This window comes from Mus caroli, unplaced genomic scaffold (genome assembly GCF_978045245.1).
Source record: "Mus caroli unplaced genomic scaffold, Mus_caroli_1 scaffold_1, whole genome shotgun sequence".
Lineage (NCBI taxonomy): Eukaryota > Metazoa > Chordata > Mammalia > Rodentia > Muridae > Mus > Mus caroli.
In genome coordinates, this window is record NW_028227256.1 from 82,274,832 (window position 1) to 82,296,738 (window position 21,907).

The 21,907-nt window shown below is 41.3% G+C and overlaps 1 protein-coding gene across 3 annotated transcripts in view; it reads left to right on the forward strand.

The window, feature by feature from the left end:
- Cab39 (calcium binding protein 39) overlaps positions 1 to 21,907 on the forward strand; it is a 59,861-nt gene that overhangs the window by 15,485 nt on the left and 22,469 nt on the right. For all 3 annotated transcript variants that reach the window (XM_021163322.3, XM_021163330.3, XM_029474973.2), the window contains exon 2: positions 9,926 to 10,082. In XM_021163322.3, the coding sequence (XP_021018981.1) occupies positions 9,969 to 10,082 (114 nt within the window). In that variant the 5' untranslated portion in view covers positions 9,926 to 9,968. The remainder of the gene's footprint in view (positions 1 to 9,925; positions 10,083 to 21,907) is intronic.

The following is a 21,907-nucleotide window of genomic DNA, read 5'->3' on the forward strand; positions in this document are numbered from 1 at the left end:
CCTATTTGCCTCACTCCAAGAACACTTGTAGGAATCCATCCAGTTTTAATCAGTATAACTTCCTGTTCAAACCACTGTGATTCTGACACTTCAGTTAGCAACTCTCAATATTTGGAGGAGGTAAAAAAAAAAAAAAACCAAGAAGATGCTGGGCATGACAATGTATGCCTTGTATCTTGGCATTTTGGAGGCAGAGGCAAGCGGATCTCTGAGTTCCAGGGAAATTGTGAGACTGTATCAAAAAAAACTAAAATAAGAAATTAGAAAATCAATCAAGATGAAAGATGTGGGATATCTGCATCTGGGTGATAATCTGTGTGGTTGAATTGTTCCTTTGCTCAGGGATTCAGTCTCTGTAGTCACTTGGTAGCATTCCACTTTTTGAAATAGTGAAGGAAACATTAAGTTCTAGGTGGAAAATGTGTAGAGGACCGAAAGTTTTCAATGTAAGTAGCTCTTCCTGGTTGGGGTGTCTCTCAGCTGCTGTGCTCCCTTGGCTATAAAAAGCAATTGCTTCCTCATTTTAGATAGAGATTTCAGATGAAAAGGCAGATTTTCCTGTTCAACACATGAGGAGTGAGTGGAATGTTCTTTGAGCAATAAAAAAAGGCATGTGGCCATTCTGTAAACAGCACTTGGGCTTCTCAACTTTTGCCTTCCTTTCCACTCCATACTTTCTTACCCACAGAACTTGAAAAAAAATTACAAAATAATTTGTTTCCATATCAGACTTTAGACTGGGCATACAGCTCTTTAGCCAATTGTAATACATCTTGTGGTTTTCCCTTCGAAATGATCAGTGTCTAAGAGCCAGTTCAGGGAGCATCATCTCCTTGATGCCTGCCTGCCTCTAGCATACAGTGTGCCTTGCCTGGCCTCTGAACTTGGTATTGATGAGGTTTCCATTAGGATAGATTGTTAAGTCTGTTCTGTGTGTACCTATCTTTTTAATCTACTTCAAATCATGATGTCATCTTTTTAGATCCATGAGCTGAGTTGTTGGTCTGTGGTGGAAATCCTCATTTCCTCTAAAAGCACATGCAGCCACTTTTTGTATGCTCCTGCCAGCTAGTTGACAGCTGCAGTCTAGTTGCTTCCTTGATGTTAAACACTATTTAGCCTCATTGTTTCATTGAGAACTCTTCTCTCAACCTAAGACCAAGCCTTCATAAGCCAGTTAATGTGTTGACAAAGAGGCTAGAAAGGCTATGGTTTCTGGGTAGAAGAAAGGTCATCTTTCGTAGAATGTTCTACATCAGTGGTTCTCTGCCCTATGGGTCACGACTCCTTTGAGGGCTGCATATCAGGATATCCTGCATATCAGATACTTATATTATCTAGTAGTGAAACTATAGTTACGAAGGAACAACAAAATAACTTTATATGGTTGGGGTCATCACAGCATGAGGAACTGTATTACAGGTGTGCAGTGTTAGGAAGGCTGAGAACTGCTCTTCTACATGGCCCACAGTCTGAAGTGCCATGCAATTGTGCAGTCTGTCTCCAAATATTTCTGCTGAAAAAAGTTTATTTACACTAAATACTACTATTTGACAGCCTTTGGGCAGTTACAAAGAAAACAAACCTGCAAATCTCCAACTATGGTGGTGCAGCTTGGACTGGCTCTGCAGTCTGTTTGTGCTTTTGTGGGCGTTTGGACAGAACAAAAATAGTAATGCCAGGCCTTGAAGGAGAGTGATTTCCCAGGTTTATATATCTGATTCTGTAGACATTTAAAGCTGTGAGTTTAAATTTTTTTCAAAATATAGTTCTTTATCAGAGTAACTAAGGGCAAATTTAGAAATTTTCTAACACGTCATTAGTTCTTCACCCTAAAGGGAATTTTCCAGAAGGTACCTTTGTCTGGCCATACTTGAGATTTGTGTCAGGTTTTTCTCTTCTGTTTACAGTTACAAGCTTGAATATTGCGTTCTTCTTCAGGAATTTGCTTTCTAAAGGGCAGGGTTGGCTATTTGCTTTTCTTATTTACAAAAATGTGGGTGAGACCATGGTGTTTGTTCATAATCATATGGACTGTGTTTGCACAGCCTGTGGCAGAGCAAGTAAAGTTTACCCTCGTAGTTTCTTGAAGACTGATACTTTTTCATTATTTAAAAAAAAAAAAAAACTATTTCTGTTCTGGTTTATTATATGTGTATGTATGTCTCACTTTGCACATGTCAAGGTCAGAGGACAACTTGCCAGAGTGAGTTCTTCTACTCTCTGGGTTCTTTCTATGGATTGCACTGTCAGGCTTGGTGGCATGTGTATTTACCCACTGAGACATCTCATTGGCCCAGTTTGTCATACTTTTTAATTTTATGTGTACAAGTATTTTGCCTACAATATGTGTTGTGTGGGAGCCTGGTGTCTCTCAACACTAAGAGAGAGTGTCAAAACTCCTAGAGCTGGAGTTAGAGTTGGTTGTGAGCCACAGTATGGGTACTGGGAATTAAACCTGGACAATCTGCAGGAACAGCAAGTGCTCTTAACTGCTGGGCCATCTATCAACCCCAAGTTTCTCATTTTTAAATGTGAAAATTGGTTAACTTTTCTTATTAAGTTATACTTGTTAAATTATTTCTTATTAAATTACATATACTGTTTGTAAATCGTTGAAATTCACATTTAGAAATTTGTTCTAAAATTATAACTGTAGCTTTTAATTCTTTAATATATCTATGAGTCGTTTGAGATAGGACTAAAATGGTAAATCCATATTAATTTTAAAAGTTAGAGAAAACAGTCAGTTATGTATTATAGTTGCATATAAATAATAATTTGTAATATGTAACCATAATTTCCAGTCTCAAGTTATATGATGAATTCTTTGCATTGTAACAGTTTGAGAAGTCCAGCATGTGAATAAGAAAGCTGTCAAAGCTTTTCAGATTGACTTATAAAGAAATTTTATTTACTTACTTAGTATATGTGTATATATATGTTGTGTAACCTACAGTGTGCATGTGCATACCACATGCTTATCAGTGTTCACTGAGACCAGATGTCATAACTCCCAGAGCTAGAGTCACATGGAGTTGGGAGCCTCCTGACATGAGTGCTAGGAACCTAGCTTAAGTTCTCTGAGAGGCAGCTGGGAAGTTTCTTAATGTTCTGAGCCATCATCTTACTAGACCCTTCAGATTAATTTCCAGCCTTTGTTTTGCTTATTGCAGGTCTCATCAGTAGATTGAAAAATCACTTTAGTGAATTACCACCAGAAGGAGGGAGTACAGTGGAACAAAAAACAGAATGCAGAGTAATATTATGAGAAATTAACGAAAGTATACAGTATGATTTTACCAATTAGCAATAAGTACTGTTTGGTGATAATTGGTTGGTTGGTTGATTGGTTAGATTTTTGGATGGTTGCTTTTGATTTTGTTCTGTTTTTCTCTTTTTCGTCTTTTCCAAGCTGACCTTGGAACTCCCTGGCTGAGGATGATGGAATTCCTGATCCTTCTGCCTTTATCTCTCAAGTGCTAGAGTTACAGGTTTATGTCACTATACTCGATCCTTGTTCTTATTGTATAAATGTGTGTTGTGGGTTTAAAGAAATCTGTAAGCCTCCATTGGTAACAGGAATAAAGGTAGATTTCTTGGTCTTGTAGTTGTTTAAGTCACTACCCGAGAGAGATTGACTGTAGACTTTAGTTGGAAAGTTCCAGTACCGTGTCTTGCCTGGGCATGTATCTTGGTTTTTTTTTTTTTTTTTCCGGTTTTTTTGTTTGGTTTGGTTTGTTTCCGAGACAGGGTTTCTCTGTATATCCCTGGCTGTCCTGGAACTCAGTTTGTAGACCAGGCTGTCCTCAAACTCAAATCCTCCTGCCTCTGCCTCCCGAGTGCTGGGATTAAAGGTGTGTGCCACCACGCCCAGCTCTGGGTTTGTATCTTTAACAGAAAGTAAAGGAAGACCTGTGTGATTTACTCATCAAAGTTGTAGTTGGCAGGAATTGGGTAAGAGAAACTAATAATGCAATAAATGACAGGATCAAGATTCAAGAAAAAATTATATTTTGGGGTGGGGGTGGCTCTGTATGCACAGTCTGTGCCAACGTGTCTGTCCGCATATATGGAGGACAGAGGGCAGTTCTGTTCTACCACCAGCTCAGGTTGTCACTTTGGCAGCAGATGTCTTTACCTGCTGAGATGTCTCATTGTTCTCCCACACACATATACACACCCTAATTTAAATGTACTGTGTGTTGGATCTAAGAAATTTAGTAGAAGTCAATGCTCCTTCCTACAGGCTTGTCCCAAATGGAGCAGATATCAGGTGAGGATGTAGAACACACAGGAAATACTGGAGTTGATGGAATTGCTCAGGACATTTATCAGCTGCATTCTTTGACTATTGAAACTATCAATAAGATTCAAGACTAAATTTAATGCTTATGCTGGTCAGATCACATGTGGAGTTGAGAGTTAAGTTTGATCGACCACACTCAGACAAACAGTTGAAGAACTCCCAATTGTGCCAGCTGCCTCTGTGCTCATTTTTACCAGACTTGAGCTGGATGGACTTTAGAGGAATTCTGTTGCTAGCTTGGCTAAATCTTGTGCAGATAGCATGTGCACACATTCCTGCCTTATTTTGTTTATTTATTTTAGCCCTGGGGTTTGAACCTAGGGCTTCATACAAACCAAACCAGGACACTGACAACGTGCTATACTCCTAGCACCTTGTTTGTTTTTGAGACAAAATTTGTCCTCTAACTTAGGCTGGCTTCAAATTCATGATCTTCCTGTCTCCTTCTGAATGTTGGGGTTACAGGCATGTACATGGTTCTACTGCCTCCTCCTGAGTGTTGGGGTTGTAGGTGTTTGCAGCATACACCCTCCTCAAGGCCTTTGCTATTGGATGTCATTTGTACAGACGTGGATAGAATAAGAGAAAGCCATAGTACTGGGGCTGAGCACTTATGCATACAATATGGGTCTAGCCTAGAAATGACAGAATGAGTGTAACTGAAGCCTAGAGTAAAGTGGGTGAGCCCAGCGAGGAACAGATCACAGGAGCCTTGTAGTCTTGGAGTCAGTTTTACTGAATGAAATGGTAAGTCATTGGGTGGAGATAGAGGTTGAGCAGAGAGGCAACAACTCTTTGTAAACTGTTTATAAGTGGTGCTACATTGTTTTAAATATTCCTGCTACTGTTGCCATTCCTACCAGCTTCCGTTTCTTATCTAGGCTGTAAAATTTTACTATCAAGTCTTTGATTAGCATTGGCCAGCAAAGAAGGAAAGAAGCCCTTCTTCTCACACCCCCCCCCAACGTGTGTGTGTGTGTGTGTGTGTGTGTGTGTGTGTGTGAGCGAGACAGGCAAAGAGGTAATGTGTATGTGTCTCAGAGGGGAGACACACACACACAGAAAGAGAGAGAGAGAGAGAGAGAGAGAATGAATATGTGTAACAGAGACAGAGAGGTAATGTGCACATGTCTCAGAGGGGAGACACAGAGAGAGAGAGAGACAGTGTGTGTGTGTGTGAGAGAGAGAGAGAGAGACAGTGTGTGTGTGTGTGTGTGTGTGTGTGTGTGTGAGAGAGAGAGAGAGAGAGAAGACATGTCTCAGAGAGGAGACACAGAGAATGAGGGGGAGAGGGAGGAGTATGTGTGTTTGTGCATGCGTGGGGGTGGGGATGGGGTGAGATTGGTGTGGATCTCACTATGCAGGCTGACCTCAGTCTCAAAATCTAATTACATCCACCTCTCACAGTGCTAGAATTAAAGGGTGTGGGCTGCCAAGCTTGGGCCTGAAAGCCCCTGTTAATTACAAAACGCAGTCTACCCAGTGTCTCCTGAGCAGTTGGTATAGTTGGTTTAGAGTTATGCTTCTGGTGGCTTTGGTAATTAACCAAGGCTTCACCTGGCTTCTTAAAAGGTGTTCCTGGTTTAATTTTAATGAGGCTGAGTCATCAGATCTTATATGCAGTTGAGAGGGAAGGGCAGACCTCTCTTCCATCCAAAAGCTGAATGGAGTTTTTTTAGTTACAGCACAAAAGCAAAGTATATACACTCTCACTTTATTGCATTGTTTAGTATCTAGTTATATAGATAATTACCCATTTGGTCTTATTCTGAAATTAGTAGTCATGAATCAATTTAGAAGCAAGGATGGGTAACAATCCCTTTCTATTCAAAATTTTCTATGTGCTTCAAACAGCATCTCAATGTGGTATAAATGAAAATACTTGAAACACAAGTTTTTACTTTGCACATCATGGTTTGGAGAGGTGAGTGAGAGATTAAGAGCATGTGCTGTTCCTTCCAAGGACCAGAGTTCAAGTCCCAGCACAGCATCAGGTGTCTCCTAAGCGCTCATAACTCCATTTCCAGGGCCATCCAATTACCCTTGGCCTCTGTTGCATGTGCATTCATATAATACACCAAGGGATGCATATAATTTACAATAATAAAATATCTACCTCAAATAGCTTAGTACTTAGAAACAGTATCTGCTTATTTGATAATTGTAGAGATTAAATGGCATTAACATGGCAGTGTAGGGTTGGTCTTAAGTGTCAACTGAAAAAATAAACAGGTTTGTATGTACTGGGTTCACACTTTGCTTGACTGCATACTCAATCAGGAACCCTGATGGACCTTGAATGTAATCATCTTAGAGTGTGTGGGCTTTTTGTTCATTTATATGTTTTGTATTTGACCACCAAGTTGATGAGTCAGATTGAATACATGTGTTAATATAGAGTTTTAGGAAGTCAGCTGTCTAGGAATGTGTTGTCATTCCGCAGTTTTCATTATGGTCTCCAAACACACACCCACATCCATGCATACCAGAATTTTGTGTGAAAAGCAGTCACTAGATGCCTTTAGTTTGTAGCATATATTATAACATGAATGGCTGTGTCTTGATACTGACTTCTGTGTCGTCTGACTATTTTTCAGTGTTTATTAGCACTTGGGTGAATAGGAGTCTGGTGCATAAGCCAAAGTGGCACCTGTGATTCTTAACTTTAATGGTGTGGATATCCTGTTAATAAAGTTTTTAAACAGAAGTGACCATTGCTAACATCCTCTGGTCTCCCATCTGTTTTAGAGAAGAAAGTAAGTACCAGTGTAAACAAGCACAAATATAAAAACAAGAAATAAAAAGAATATATTGACCCATAAATAGCTTCTCACTCAGGTTAACCTTCATGTATGTCTGAATTTTGCAGAATGAACAGAAATTTTTCTGTAAAAGCTAGGTGTGTTTGTAAGCGGTGGGCTTGGATATAGCAGCATATAGAAAATGTTCATTATTCTGACTTGCACCCTATCAATGAATGTGGAAATTTACAGGGTCAGGTTTATATGTCTCCCAACCAGAAAGTAGTGCTCTTTTTCCAATGATGGCAGTGCTGTTTTCATCAGTCATTGTGACAACCAGTGTATTTTCATCATCCTTGTCTTACTCTGTACTGCTATGACAAAAGCATAGCTAGCATTAGGTGACAGTTCCCGAGGCTGAATCCCCATGAACAGGTTTCTAGGTTGAACAAGTGGTGAGGTCCATAGCCTCACATAGCAAAAGAAAGGGAGTTCAATCTTGCAGGCCCTATAAAAAAAAAATCAGTCAGCCCACAAGCTTCCATTCTGGTGAAAACCTCTGGTGTACGGGTTGAGATTAAGTTTGCAGCTTATGAATTTTGTATCATGTCCTACAAGTACTACCCCCAGCTTATATAGAGAATGCTGAGTGTCCAGAAGAAAGAATTGCTAGAGTGGCATCTGCTCTCATGGCCAAGTGTTCGGATGGAACGGAACTCTAGGGCTATGGCACTAGAAGCAAGAAGTAGGCTTGGCTGAGTGGTGGCGGCACACCTTTAATCCCAGCATCTAGGAGGTAGAAGCGGGCAGATCTCTCTTGAGTTCAAGGGCAGCAAGTTTCAGGATAGCCATGGATACCCAAAAAAACCTCTCTCGCCGGGCGTGGTGGCGCACGCCTTTAATCCCAGCACTCGGGAGGCAGAGGCAGGCGGATTTCTGAGTTCAAGGCCAGCCTGGTCTACAAAGTGAGTGCCAGGACAGCCAGGGCTACACAGAGAAACCCTGTCTCGAAAAAAAAAAAAAAAACCTCTCTAAAAACAGAAGATGAGTTGAGGCTATCAGCAAATAAAAGGCAAGAGAGATAGGAACCCTGGAGCAAAGACAGTCACGAATTAATTCTAGAAAAAGTAACGAATGTACAAAGAAGGGAAGAAGGTAACTGGTGAAGAACAACGAGACCAAACAAGATGCATTGGGTACCAGTTCCAACTTCAGCTTTCAGTGGTCTAAGTATTTGTTGGAGCATAAAGTGGAGTGTTAAGTTATCCTGCCCCTTTTCAGGTCACTTTTGGCCTCCAGATTCTTAGGATTCAAGCACGTATCACTGATTACTATCACAAATAGGTCTTTATACGTTTACATTAACTTTAGTTTTTAAAACTTATTCACAGTCGTATATAAAGGAGGGGTTTGTGTCACTCGTGAGTAAGTTTCCTGGTGTGATTGGCTCCTTCCTGGAATATCTAGTTGTTGTCTTGAGTACATTTCAGGGACTGCTTACATCAGAGTACATTGGATTCGTTTTTATGTTCCTGTTGGGTAGATCAACTAAGAAGAATGATTATGTCATAAACTTTCCTGAATAAAGGAATTTGATATACATGTTCTCCCTGGCAGCTGTGTTTTGTGTTGTAGCCAACACTCATAGGACCTTTTAAGTCTCCTTTAACCTGGCCCACCTGCACTGGGGAGAGTAGAAAGTCCATAATATAACTCTCTTAAAGGAGATTGATCCAGGGTTGTCAGGGTTCCCTCCAGCTCTGAAATACTCAGATGCTAAGGAAGTGCATGCATGGGTGTTGCAGGAGTGTGTAGGGTCAGCATGAACCCTGGGGTAACAGCATGTTACTAATGCTACGTGGCCTCACTTTTGTCAACTGTAGAATAGACAGTGTCAGTTGGGGTACAGTATTGCAACTAAGGACAAGGTCAGTAGGAATCGGAGCTTGTTTTACCTTAAGCCAGATTGTCAACCTTACTAAATCTCTATAAGGAAGCAGTAATGACTTGCCAGGGTTGTCGGTGGACCTGACAGTAGTGGTTGCTCTGTGAGAGGTCGCCCATGGTGCCCATGTCAGCAGCATCCACATGCACCTGTCTGGTGGGTGGGTAGGGAACAGAAGACTGGGGGGGAAAACAGTGCTTTAAAAATTAAGAGTGTTCAGCTATTGGATGTATCACAGGGCTCCCAATGGAGAAGCTAGAGAAAGTACCCAAGGAGCTAAAGGGATCTGCAACCCTATTGTTGGAACAACATGATGTACTAACCAGAACCCCGGAGCTCTTGTCTCTAGCTGCATATGTATCGAAAGATGGTCTAGTCGGCCATCACTGGAAAGAGAGGCCCATTGGACTTGCAAACTTTATATGCCCCAATATAGGAGAATGCCAGGGCCAAAAGAATGGGAATGGGTGGGTAGGGAAGTGGGGGGCGCTATGGGGGACTTTTGGGATAGCATTGGAAATGTAATTGAGGAAAATATGTAATAAAAAAAATAAAATAAAATAAAATAAAAAAAACAAAAAACAAAAAAAAAATTAAGAGTGTTTCAAAGGGCCTCTCTGTATCAACATTTTTACATATCTTAGTGAGCTTGTCAGATTACTAGAACTTTGGACATCATGTAAAATGTTTTCTTGTGTGTATGGGATTTTGCTTGCATGTGTGTCTATATACTTTGTGTCTGAAGAGGCAAGAACTCATGTCACAGAGTTGTATATGCTGGGAACCAAAGCCCTGTTTTTTGGAACATCAAATGCTCTTAACTGTGAAGATGTCTTTAGCTTCCAATCTGGCTTTCTTCACAGGTTATAATGTAAACGTGTGTCTTTTGTTAGCCCTGTGGTCTCACGTGAGCCTTGTACTGTGTTGCAGGTCAAGCAGGTAGAGTGCCGTGGAAGCCTCTGGTGCTGCCGTCATGCCGTTCCCATTTGGCAAGTCTCACAAATCTCCGGCAGATATTGTGAAGAACTTGAAGGAGAGCATGGCTGTTTTGGAAAAGCAGGACATTTCTGACAAAAAGGCAGAAAAGGTATGCATCTGGACATACTTTAATTCCTTCATTAAGGACCAAATAGACAACTTTTAAAAACTGATAAATTCCCATTTGGATGTAGTTGGGTTGTTGGTGGTGGTGGTGGTTTTGGTTTTTTGTTTGGTTTGGTTTGGTTTTTGGGTTTTGGTTTTAAAATCGGGTCTCATTCCATAGCTCAGGGCGGTATGGAATGTGGGAGTCTTGTGAGAACTGAGATGGGATTGCAGGTGAGAGCCACAGTGCCCAGAGTTCATTATTCCACTCTTGCAGTGCCAGTCACCTGATTCCCGAAAGCAGTGTTTCCATAGCCCAGGCCGGGCATTCCTCACCGCTTCACATGTGTCCTAGGCAAGTGCTCTGCCACATTATACATTACTTTAAACAAAGTTTTGCTTTCCTCTCAATCCACAGCATCTCCATCTACTTAATCACTACAGTCTAAAGCCTGGCTTGGATCTCAACTGGGCCTCACCCAGTTTTCTCAGAAGAATCCTATGTCTTTTGCTTCCTAAAAGGCTGTGAATAAAGCCTGTGAGTTTCATTTTTTTTTCCCTTGGACAGGGTTTCTCTGTGTAGCCCTGGCTGTCCTGGAACTCACTTTGTAGACCAGGCTGGCCTCAAACTCAGAAATCTGCCTGCCTCTGCCTCCCAAGAGCTGGGATTAAAGATGCGCGCCACCACCACCCGGCCGAGTTCCACTTCTTGATGACAATCCTTGTAATCTACCTCATGTATATTAGCAGTTGTTCCAGCATTCATGAAGTCAGATAATCAAATAGACTGTAATGCCTTTTCTTGTTTTTCCATGGATTGGTATTCCCCACATCCATTTCCACTAAAGCCCTATTCATCTTTCAAAATTCTTACCTATATATATTTCCTTTTCTTAGAAAGTATCTCAGGGTCTTCCTTCTATCCTACTCGTGCCCACTAAAACACACCTCCACCGTTTGGGCACTTGCCTTAAAATGTCAGAACTGCCACCATCTTGAGTTTGCTCTCTTGTATTTTGTTCCCCTTGCTAGACTGCGAGCTGGGAGCACTATGTTATTAACTGTCCCCTTTTGCCCTCTAGGATGCCATATGTTAATAGCCTGAATATGAGTGAGTTGTGGCATTGGATCTTTCATCTTCTCTTTAGTTAAGAGATTGTTTTCTTTATAGGGATGAAAGATAGGTTACTTAGCTACTTTGTTTTTTTAAGCAACAATAAGACTTTAAAGTTTATTTTTGTTTTTAGCTATAATATAATCATGGTTTGATTAGATTCTTCCTCTCAAATATTATGCCACAGTATATTGTGGATGCCTTCAGGTGAATTTGTAGAACGTGGGACTGGTTTTTGTGACTGGTTCTTCCTATTCTGAATGGTTCCAAAGTGGATTAGCATTAGCACTTGCTACATCCACATCTGTCCACCCACAATTACCTGTAATTCCAGCTCCAGGGCTTTGATGCCCTCTTCTGGACTCCATGGGTACCTACACTCAACCATGCACACACCCACACATATGCACACATAAGTAAAAACACAAATTCTAAATAGTCCCAGAAATGATGGTTGTGAACCATCATTTCTGTTCTGCTTTCCTCTGTTGCTTTGCCACTGTCTTTCGGTATATGGCTAACTGATCCAGGCTCCTTTTGTTTTCTCATTTTATCTTATATTTCCAATGCCCTTTGAACCAGGAAACTAAACTGATGTAACATTTGTGTCTTTGTCTGTCTGTCTAGTACAACTGGATAAGATAAATCCTAGTGTGTACACAAAATGTAATACTGTCCCAATTTATGAAAGTGGTTCATAAGATGTAAAAGTAGGGAAGCCTAGTCGCAGACAATGGAAACAGGTTTTCCCAGGAACTCCGAGGAGAGAGCAGAACCACAACAACACCTGCAGTTCACAGGCTCTGGCATCAGATGGAAGTAACTGTAGCTATCAAGAAGCAGAACTGACACCTATGGCTGGCACATGAGCTGTCCCCCGATCTAAGGAAGGCAGTGTGAAGGAGAACAGACCCCATAGAGGAGTGATTCATACCATAGGAAGTGCCTCAGTGGCTGCTCCTTCATCCTGAATTGTTTATCATTGAAAGTATGTGTGTCTCTTAAGATGATTTGTTTTTTGCCTGTGCCTAAAGATAACAGTCTATTCCTTAAATTCATTCTGTTCATCAAACTGTGTGTGTGTCTGTGTTAGTTACGCTAGGGATTGAGTCGGGGCTTTGCAAGTGCTAGGCAAGTACCTACCACTGAGCTACTCTGCAGCAGTCTCATCAGACTTACTCCATTTTCAGCACTAGGAATATCAGACAAGGTCTCTTCAAGATAGGGCCTGTGTATCTCTGACCTGGAATGTATTCTGTAGACCAGGCTGGCCTCAAACTTAAATCACCCCCTGCCTCTGCCTCCTGGGTGCTGGGATTAAAAATGTGCACCACTGCCGGGCGTGGTGGCACACGCCTTTAATCCCAGCACTCGGGAGGCAGAGGCAGGCGGATTTCTGAGTTTGAGGCCAGCCTGGTCTACAGAGGGAGTTCCAGGACAGCCAGGGCTATACAGAGAAACCCTGTCTCGAAAAACCAAAAAAAAAAAAAAAAAAAAAGAAAAACCAAAAAATGTGCACCACCACCACCTGGCAGTTTTTAAGTTTTTGTTCACAGGACCCCTTTATACTCTCATAACATTAAGACAAAAACAAAAAACAAAACTTCATGTATGTGGAGTATTTATATTATTCCATTAGAAATTAAAATCAAAGTTTTAAATAATCATTCAAAAGCAACACACATACTCTGGTTTAACAGTAACATTTTTATGGAAAATAACCATATCATCCCAAATGAAAAATTCAGAGAGAAGAGTAGCAGTTTTTAAAACGCTTTACTGTGCTGACAGAAGGCATTGGATCTGCACACCTGGGCTGCCATACATCGTGCTGGTAAAGAGAGGGCTAGGGCAAGAGAGATGCTTTAGCACTTGCTGCTCTTGAAGAGGACCTGGGATCCATTCCCAGGACCCACGGCATCTCAGAACTGTCTGTAATTCCAGTTCCCGAGAACCTGACACCCTCTCCATATCTCTGTTGTGTACTCCTGTATATATATGGTGCATATAAACTCATGCACATATATATTTTTTAAAGAAAGAAAGCTATTTTAATAGCATTTGAGATAATTTTGAAAATTGATACCATATAAAAATTTGATAATTGGCAGTTATGCAGTTTTTAACAGTCATATCTGTAAGGAACCAAACACACTTCCCATCTTTTATACCAAATTGTGTACTAAAAGAACAAAATTTCATAACATTAATGACTTTCTTACTGCTTTCTCATAGGTATTCCTTTCTTCTCTTTCTTTACCTTCTCTCTTAGCTTAGACTGAGAATTGTGATTCTCCACCCTCAAACTCCCTGAGTACTGAGATTATAGGTAGGTGCCATTGTGCACAGTTCTCCTGAGCATCCTTAGGTGAAACCCGCAGGTTTTTTTAAACCAAGTATGTGGTCAGACAGGGTTAAATAACTGCTACTGTAGTGTGTTGGCACTGCCTTATGTTGTGCTGGAGTGTTAGCCCTTTTAGGATAAATAGCAGTGCAGTGAGCACAAGGCAAATGATGTCCTGTCAATGATGTAAAACCCCAGTCTGGAGGAACCCAAGAGCCCACGCTTTACAATGTACTGTGATAGTTCATAAGAATTATGGCAGGAAAGGGACTGGCTTGAGAGGTGGAGAATATCCTAATTCCTGTAACGTTACAGAGAAAACGTAAGAAGGTGGCTTGATGGAGGGACTAGAAGAAAGTGCTGGGATCTGTATCATCTGCTTGACTGGAAGAATAGGGGTTTTTGTTTGAGTCCACGAGCTGTTTTGTTCTCTTAGAGTACAGTTGGAATGCCAGGATCATTTTTGGTGGTAGCACTAGGAGGAAGGCAGCTACTGGCATTCAGTTAGTAAAGCCCAGGATGCTAAAAATAGAACAGCAACAAAAAAGAATTACCCAGCAAAAATGTCATTAGTGCAGAGGCTGAGTACTCCCACTCTCAGTCAGCATCCCACAAGCATGGGCTTACCCTGAGTATAAAACATGGGGATTTCTGAAAAATAAATTTCAGTTCAAGGTGATAGGCTGCGCTGAAGAATTAACTAGTCTAACCAGCCTGGTCTAACTAGTGAGTTTCAGGGCAATCAGATCTACAGAGACAGACTTTGTCTCAAACAAATAAACAAAATGCAAAAGATGATAGGAAAAGTTAGGACTGCTCCATGAGTGGCACATCCGGCCTTCTGTCAGCTGTAGAATGTGTCTGTCTGTATCAGTGTCATCTGTCTGTCTCATTCACTTTAATAGAAGTACAGACTAGTCAGGATTACTTATAGCCTTTGCATCTGCCTCTTCCATTTCTGTAGGATCTTCACCCTAGCTCCCTCTGTGGTTCACATGGGATCTTTTTTCAAGTCTTGGCTCAAATGCCACCTTTTCACTCAGTTTGCCGTTTAAGATGAAGCCCTGCTATTCTGCATTCTGCCTCTTGCTCTCTTTTCTTGTGCAATATATGTAATTGTTTCTTCTTCAGTGAATTATAAGCCTTTCAAAGACAGACCTCAGTAATAACTTGTATTTTTTGAAGATGGATTAGAGAGTACAGTTAATGTGAACTGCTGCTACCTTGCTGTCATGCATCACCAATGACTGCTGAGTGTGAAAAATGTCTACATTGAGTATATATCTAACAGTAAGGAGCTGTAACCAAGCGACAGCTTAGAATGACTGAAGATGACCAAGAGCCATATTTATTTCTCTTTCAACCCTGTCACCCAGAGCTCTGTAACTCACTGCCCAGTTATATGTCTGTCCTGATGGCTGCACTGTTGCTGTGACATAACATCATAACCATGTCAGCTTATAAAGGAAAGCGTTCAGGCTTGTGGTTCTAGAGGGTTCAAGTCTTCAGTGATAGAGTGAAAGCTTGGCAGTGGATGGCTGATGCAGAGAAGACTCAAAATGGCATGAGTGTTTTAAACCTTAAGGACCACCCCCAGTGACACACATCCTCCAACCAGGTCACACATTCCAATGCTTACCAAACAGTTCCACTAAGTAAAGACCAAGTATTCAGATATATCAGCCTTTGGGGGTCATTCTCATTCATACAGTGACAGTGACCATTTCTCCCCCTGTAGTTAAGGATAGTCAGAAAACATTTTCATGATTAGATAATTATGTAGAGTGATATGCCTAATAATAATCAGAGAGTTTAATCACAGGATTCCTGAAATCTTCTACAAAATATAGCCCTCAACTCTGAACTTAACATTGTGGTTAATTTACCTGAGGGGAATCAAAGCTGTAACTAGCAATTTGATTGGCAAGGAGAATAAAAACCTATGGGTGAATGAAATTAGTCACCAAAGAAAAATCAGTTAACACAGAGCTTTAGAGTGTTTAAATACAAACCATATTTACTATGCCAGAGCAACTGGGGCTGCTAAGAGTATGAGATGGTGTAGCCACTTTAGAAGGCAGGCAAGTTCCTAAAGAACTGAATTAAATCAGCTTTGATATAATCATGACACTCCGAAGTATATACCCAAGAAACCATGAAATATATATCCATAAAAGACTTGTCTAAGTGTTTGTAGGAGTTTCATGTGAAATAGCCCAAGTCAGGAAATAACCAAATGCGTGAATAAATCATTTTGGCCGCATTGTTAATAGAACACTATTAACAATAAAAGGATGAACTATATATAACAGTCAAATCTCAAAATACTTATGTTGCTAAAAGTAGCCAGTGTACATGATTTATGCTTTATACAAAACTCTAGAAAATGTAATCAATCTATAGTTGCAGAATTCAGGCTGGTGGTTGCTTTGGAATAGAACTAGAGGGAGAAGAAATCAAGAGAAATGCAGAAGGGTACGTGAGGCGAGTTACAGTAATGATGTCTCTTTTCACTGTCTTGGTGGATACACGCATCAATCAGCAGAGCAAACTGTACACAAGCTGTACTTGGTATGTTGTTGATCAGCAATAACTCAGGAGAGAGGAAGAAGAGATGCTTGTTTCATGCATCAGCGGAGGCAGATGTGTCTTAGGAGTCACATAGATGTGAGGACATGTGTGCCCCAGAATAACTAATGCAATGAAGCACCCAAAGAGAATACCGAGGACAGGTTGCAGTAACAAGTGTATTATTTAAATTCTGTTCCATGTGGGCAAGTCCTTGCTTGAGGTTGTGGAATGATAACTGTGTTGCAAGGAGTAATTAAGCTGACATGGCAGTTCAAAACTACTGTAAGTAAAAAAAAAAGTTAATTGAACCAGGAGTTAGATTTGAGCAGAGTGTCTCTTAAGAATACAGTCTCAGTGTAGTTCCTAAGCAAAATATTTTTAAGGAACCGCCTACTATAAAGCAAGGGTTAAACCTGCTTCACATGTAACAGGAGGTAGAATTGAGACCTATGGGTGGAAGTCCAGTAGGGAATCTACTTTTGTCTTCATAGTAGGTGACATAAAGTCTTCAGAAGCTTCCTGCATCTGGGGCATTGGCATGGGCTTGGTGACCACTTGGTTAAGTGCTACAGAAGGAGCTCTAACTGTACTGTTGGCACATCTTACACCACCACCTTCTGCAAGGTGCTTCACAGAGAGGCCTCTGTTACCACTCTCAAGTGAGGAAAACTGCTTCCTAAGCAACTCATTATATGAGAATGGAATTCACAGTTAGCTATGCCAAGCCATAATAAAAGTGTAATGTACTCCTTCATTTGTAGCCTCCTAGAGTTTTTACTTGTGTTCCACGGTACATAGTTACTGTACTGAGGTTGTGTAGTAGTATACACGTAGGTCAATCCCTTTTTAACTTGGCCACAGCCTTTTATTTTTTATTTTTTTTGTTTTTATTTATTCATTTTACAAAACCCCTTTCTTTAAACAAAAAAAGAAAAAAAATAAAAGGCTTATTATCCTTATTTTCAGGTAAGTGGCAGACCGGACTAGGGTGAAACTTACTCTACCACTAATAGCCTAACAGCTGTGCCATAGTAACAACTATTTTCACATTCACCTGCCATATACAGAGGACAGAGCTACCACCCTCAGTTTATACTCCGTTCTCTTCACCAGCATGGATGCTAGCTAGTGTTCTGGGAGAAGTACAGGTAGGTGCCAGCATATATAAGAGGGGGGAGGGAATATCCTTTTGGTAGCATGGCCACTTAACAGTGACTTGAAGTTAGAGAGATGTTTGACACTAGGAATTACTAACAACAGGTTTTTCTTAGTTCACATTCTTTTAGTTGAGAATAGCCAGACACTTTCTATAATGAATTGGGGAAGGTGAGCTTGAAAAAGCATTCAACACAGGAGTTAATATATTAATTGAGTCTTTTCATCAAATATTTACCACAACTATATTCTTTTTTTTTAATTTTGTCTTTATGTGAGAATAAGCACATTGCCATGGTACACAAGCCTCAGACGTCCTTGTGCACTGTGGGGCCCAGGGCTGCTGCTCAGGGTCTCAGGCTTGCACACAAGCTTCCCTGCCTGAGAGCATCTTACTGATATGTCCACTTTAGATTCCATTCTACAACTTTGTCTTCATATCTTTCTGTATAAAAACTTTGATTCATCTTCCATTTTTAGACAGTCTTACTCTGTGGGGTTAGCTAGCTGTCTTGGAACTTGCTCCTTAGAAAAGGCTGGTCTTGAACATAGACCTGCCTCTGCTTCCTGAGGGCTGGGACTAAAGGGACTCACCCCCACACTCTCCTCTGTTTCACTATAAATATTTGTTTTGAAATTGCTAATTCATAAGAAAGCTTTTTCCTGCTTTTATCCAGTGGACAGTGGCCTTACTCTGTCCTCCCTCTGTCTGCGTGGTGCAGGTGGAGCACTAGCTCTGTGCGATTGACCACAGGGCAGCCTGAGCCACAGCAGCACAGATGAGTGTTACAAGGAGGTCAGGTTTAAGGCACAGAGGCTTTCTGGTTTGGGAGGTCCTGAAACAGACCAGTTGCACCAGGGTTTTAGCTTCTTGAGTTACTTCTCCCCATCATGGACCCATGCGCCCTCAGGTATATTACCCAGGCTGGCCTGAACTCTTGTACCGTTTGCCTTTGCCTCAGACTCCTAACTTATATTTAAGGGGAAAATCTCATAGCTAGGGTGCTACTAGGGGAGGCTGTGCTGGACACAATCATAAAGGCTAAAGAACATCCCTAAGTCCTCCTCTGGGTAGGAAAGAGGTTTTATTCTAATACTGTTTGTTGTGCCAGTGATACACTAGATATGAAAATTGAGATGCTAAGGCCGTCTACATTGACCTAATAACGTAAATATTTTAAAAAATATTTTTAAAATAGCTAATTAAAGTTCTCATTTGGTTGTATGTGGATGCTAGGGAACTCTCGTACTTCAGGAGTCACTTGCCTTCCATCCAAGGGACTTAAGAGACTTGAGCTCTGCTCTTCTACCCCAGAACCTGAATTCCAGGGACCTAACATGCCCAGACTCTGTCCATCACAGGCACTTCTAAGCCCTGGTACATGCAGCTATGTCATAGGTCACTTCTCAGAAGTCCTAAGGAAACAACTAAGACCTTAACCACAGTCTTTTCCTCTTGTCACAGAGTAAGAAATGTAGAACATGGGACTTCATTTTCCAGTCAAATGAGTAGCTTGTCACAAGGGATACTCTTGACTAAGTATTTATAAACAGTTGGCTGCTGTTAATAAAGCGGTCTGCCTATGAAACCCAATATGAGGCTCCCTGGCCACGCCGGAACAGCATCTGTGTCTTAGAACACCATGTCCAGATGATGAGCACTCAAAGAGTGTTCTGCCAACTAACAAAATCATGAGGTCACTATATGTGTAAATTGCTGTCAGACCCTGGAGTGTAGGAAACGGGAAGGGCCAGCCTGCAAGGCTGGCAGCTGAAGAAGGCCTAGCTGCTGCAGCTGGAGCCCACCTGGAAGCAGAGTGTGAACACTCAAGCTTCACCTGGAGCAGAGATGAGGCTCTTCAGGGGTGCAAGATAAAGTATTCTTCACTAATGACACATACATATCTGTCCACCTTCATTTCATAGTTGAGCTCCATTTGTTTGGACTCCATAGGAAAAAAAAATGCACCAAGAAACTTCTGTCGAGCCAGGTGTGGTGGCACATGCCTTTAATCTCAGCACTCAGGAGGTAGAGGCAGGCGGATTTCTGAGTTCGAGGCCAGCCTGCTCTACAAAGTGAGTTCCAGGACAGCCAGGGCTACACAGAGAAACCCTGTCTCAAAAAACCAAAAAAAAAAAAAAAAAAAAAAAAAAAAGAAAAAGAAAGAAACAAAGGAAGGAAGGAAGGAAAAAAGAGAGAAACTTCTGTTGGTGTGCCAGTGGCTTCTTGCTACTTCTGTAACTCTGGCCAATTGGCAGAGTGATGTCAGTTTATACAGACTCAGGTAGTTTTACTAAGACAGACTCACATACTGAGGTGAGAACCATGGAGGACACATGACATTTGGAGGAAGTATGAATAGGACTCAACAGACTGTGAGAGGGGCTTGTTTATAGAACTAACCTTACAACACGTCTTGGTCTCTCGTCTTCCCTAATCTTCACTTTATTGAGAGGCACGACAGAGAACTTCTGGTGTCCTTGACAGTCCTGTTTGGCTGAGGCCTGACTGCTTCTGCTATCCTGACACTACTGAACTAGACTACTGGTATTTGTGAGTGGATTGAGCTGCTGCTGCTACTGCTGCTGCTGCTGCTACTGCCTGGTGAACTAAACTGCTGATTTCCTGAGAATGCAAGAACCATTTCTAAACAGCTCCACCTCCCCTGTGTCCTAATAACCTTTCTTTCCCACTACCTCTGGTGAGTGGTGGGCTAGAAGAGAGGTTAAAAACATTTTAAAACCATCAGTAGTAGTAAGTCTTTAAACAAATTAAAACTTACATGCAGTGTGTGTGTGTGTGTGTGTGTGTGTGTGTGCACTAGTTTGCTTGCTTAGTTGAAAATTGTTCAGGTTAATAGGGATCAGAAATCACACCAGTGTTGAAATAGTTAAAAGACTCTGCCTTTGATCCCAAGTGCATAAATGAATAATCAAACAATAAGTAGATAAATAAATAAGCCATAATTGACAGAACGTTCACACAAGTCTGAAATGGAGTGAATGAAAAGTAAAGAAGCAAACAGTACTCAGTTTGGAATGTTCTCTCAGCGCAGTCACAGTACTCAGTTTGGAATGTTCTTTCAGCGCAGTCGTCTCAAGCTTCCTGCTGGTGTGACCCTTTAATGCAGTCCTCATGGATTGGTGACTCTCCAACCATAAAATTATTTTCATTGCTTCTTCATAACTAATTTTGCTACTGTTATGAATTGTAATATAAATATCTGATATTGAGGATATCTGATATGACCCCTTTAAAAGGGTTTCTGCACCCCCAATGGGATCACAACCACCAATTAAGAACCACTGTTTTAGTCTATGTAGTTACAGGAATTAGGCTGTAAGTTGAGCAAAAGGCACACTTAACCTTTTAACTTACTAGTTTCCCATACAGAGTAATATACAGTGTGGGTGTGCTGTGACTCAAGATTTCCAACACAGGCAGCATGGAACAAACTATTCTTTCCAGCTAGTCAAGCACTAGGCACAGAACTGGTTTTCCTTGGTGTTAGCTTTGGGAGATGTCTGCACTATGACCATATCCACACCAGGATCCAAGTTTAGAGTACTTGGCCCTTAAGTAAAATGGCAGCCTTATTGAATTAGCCAGCCAGTTCACTTCTTTGCTTACACTGTACCTTGGCAAGCAGGCACTGCTGGAGCTGTTGCTTCCCCTCCACTGAACTGCAGTTCCTCTCTCTTCACACGCACTCCCACTCCTGATGTGGGTGATTTTTTTTTTTCTTTGCTCATCATAAAGTCAGGTTGGTTTTTTTCCAGGTACCACATAGAATATATGATTCTTAATTCTGGTAGCCACCATCTTTCCTTTTCAGTAACTGAAATATTAGCTCAGTTATCTTGTGTTGTCTATGTGGTAAACCAGCAGTGCTGGGGGGGGGGGTCTGAATTTGGTGGCTTCTTTCTAGAAGTAAACCAGATGAGTTGCTCCTACATATTCCTGTACCTCCCCCGAACTATTTTGCATAATCTTGTCTGCTTTTGGACTCTTAAGCACTTCTTTTGCCTTCTCAGTGGGGTCTTACAGGGTTGCTCTGCCCTGGAGGCCCTGTATCTACTCTTAAGCTCTCGGTGTAGCGGAGGGGACCAGTAACTGGGAAATTACAAGGAACAGAAGAATCATACTCAACCATGAGAACAGTGTGAGGGAAAACTTAACCATAGGTGAATGTGTGACAGAATTTTACCTAGGAAAGTTTTGAAAAAGCTATTCAGTACTGAAGTCAGCACTGAAGAAAGAAAGGGAGAGTTGGCCATCAGGTGGGTGCAAAGGACACATGAGCATAGGAAACCACATATGTAAGACCTCTGAGATTTTGCACCATTCTAAGAGAAATAAGTAATCATTGGAGCATTTTAAACAGAATCTCTTCATCATTTGGGTTTTGATTGGAAAAGAATGTACAAGTCCGACAGGAATGTAAGGAAGTCAATAGGCTAGGTAGTAATTTTGGCAGAAGTTACAGGACTTGGGTTTTGGCGGCAATGGCAGAGGAGACAGCAGATGGCAGGATCTGGGAGAGTAGAGACAACTTAGCCATTTGCTGGCTCAGAAGGAAAAAGAGCCAATGATGACCCCTGAGTTTCTGAGGGCAACTGTACTTATACCTGATCTGTATGTAAG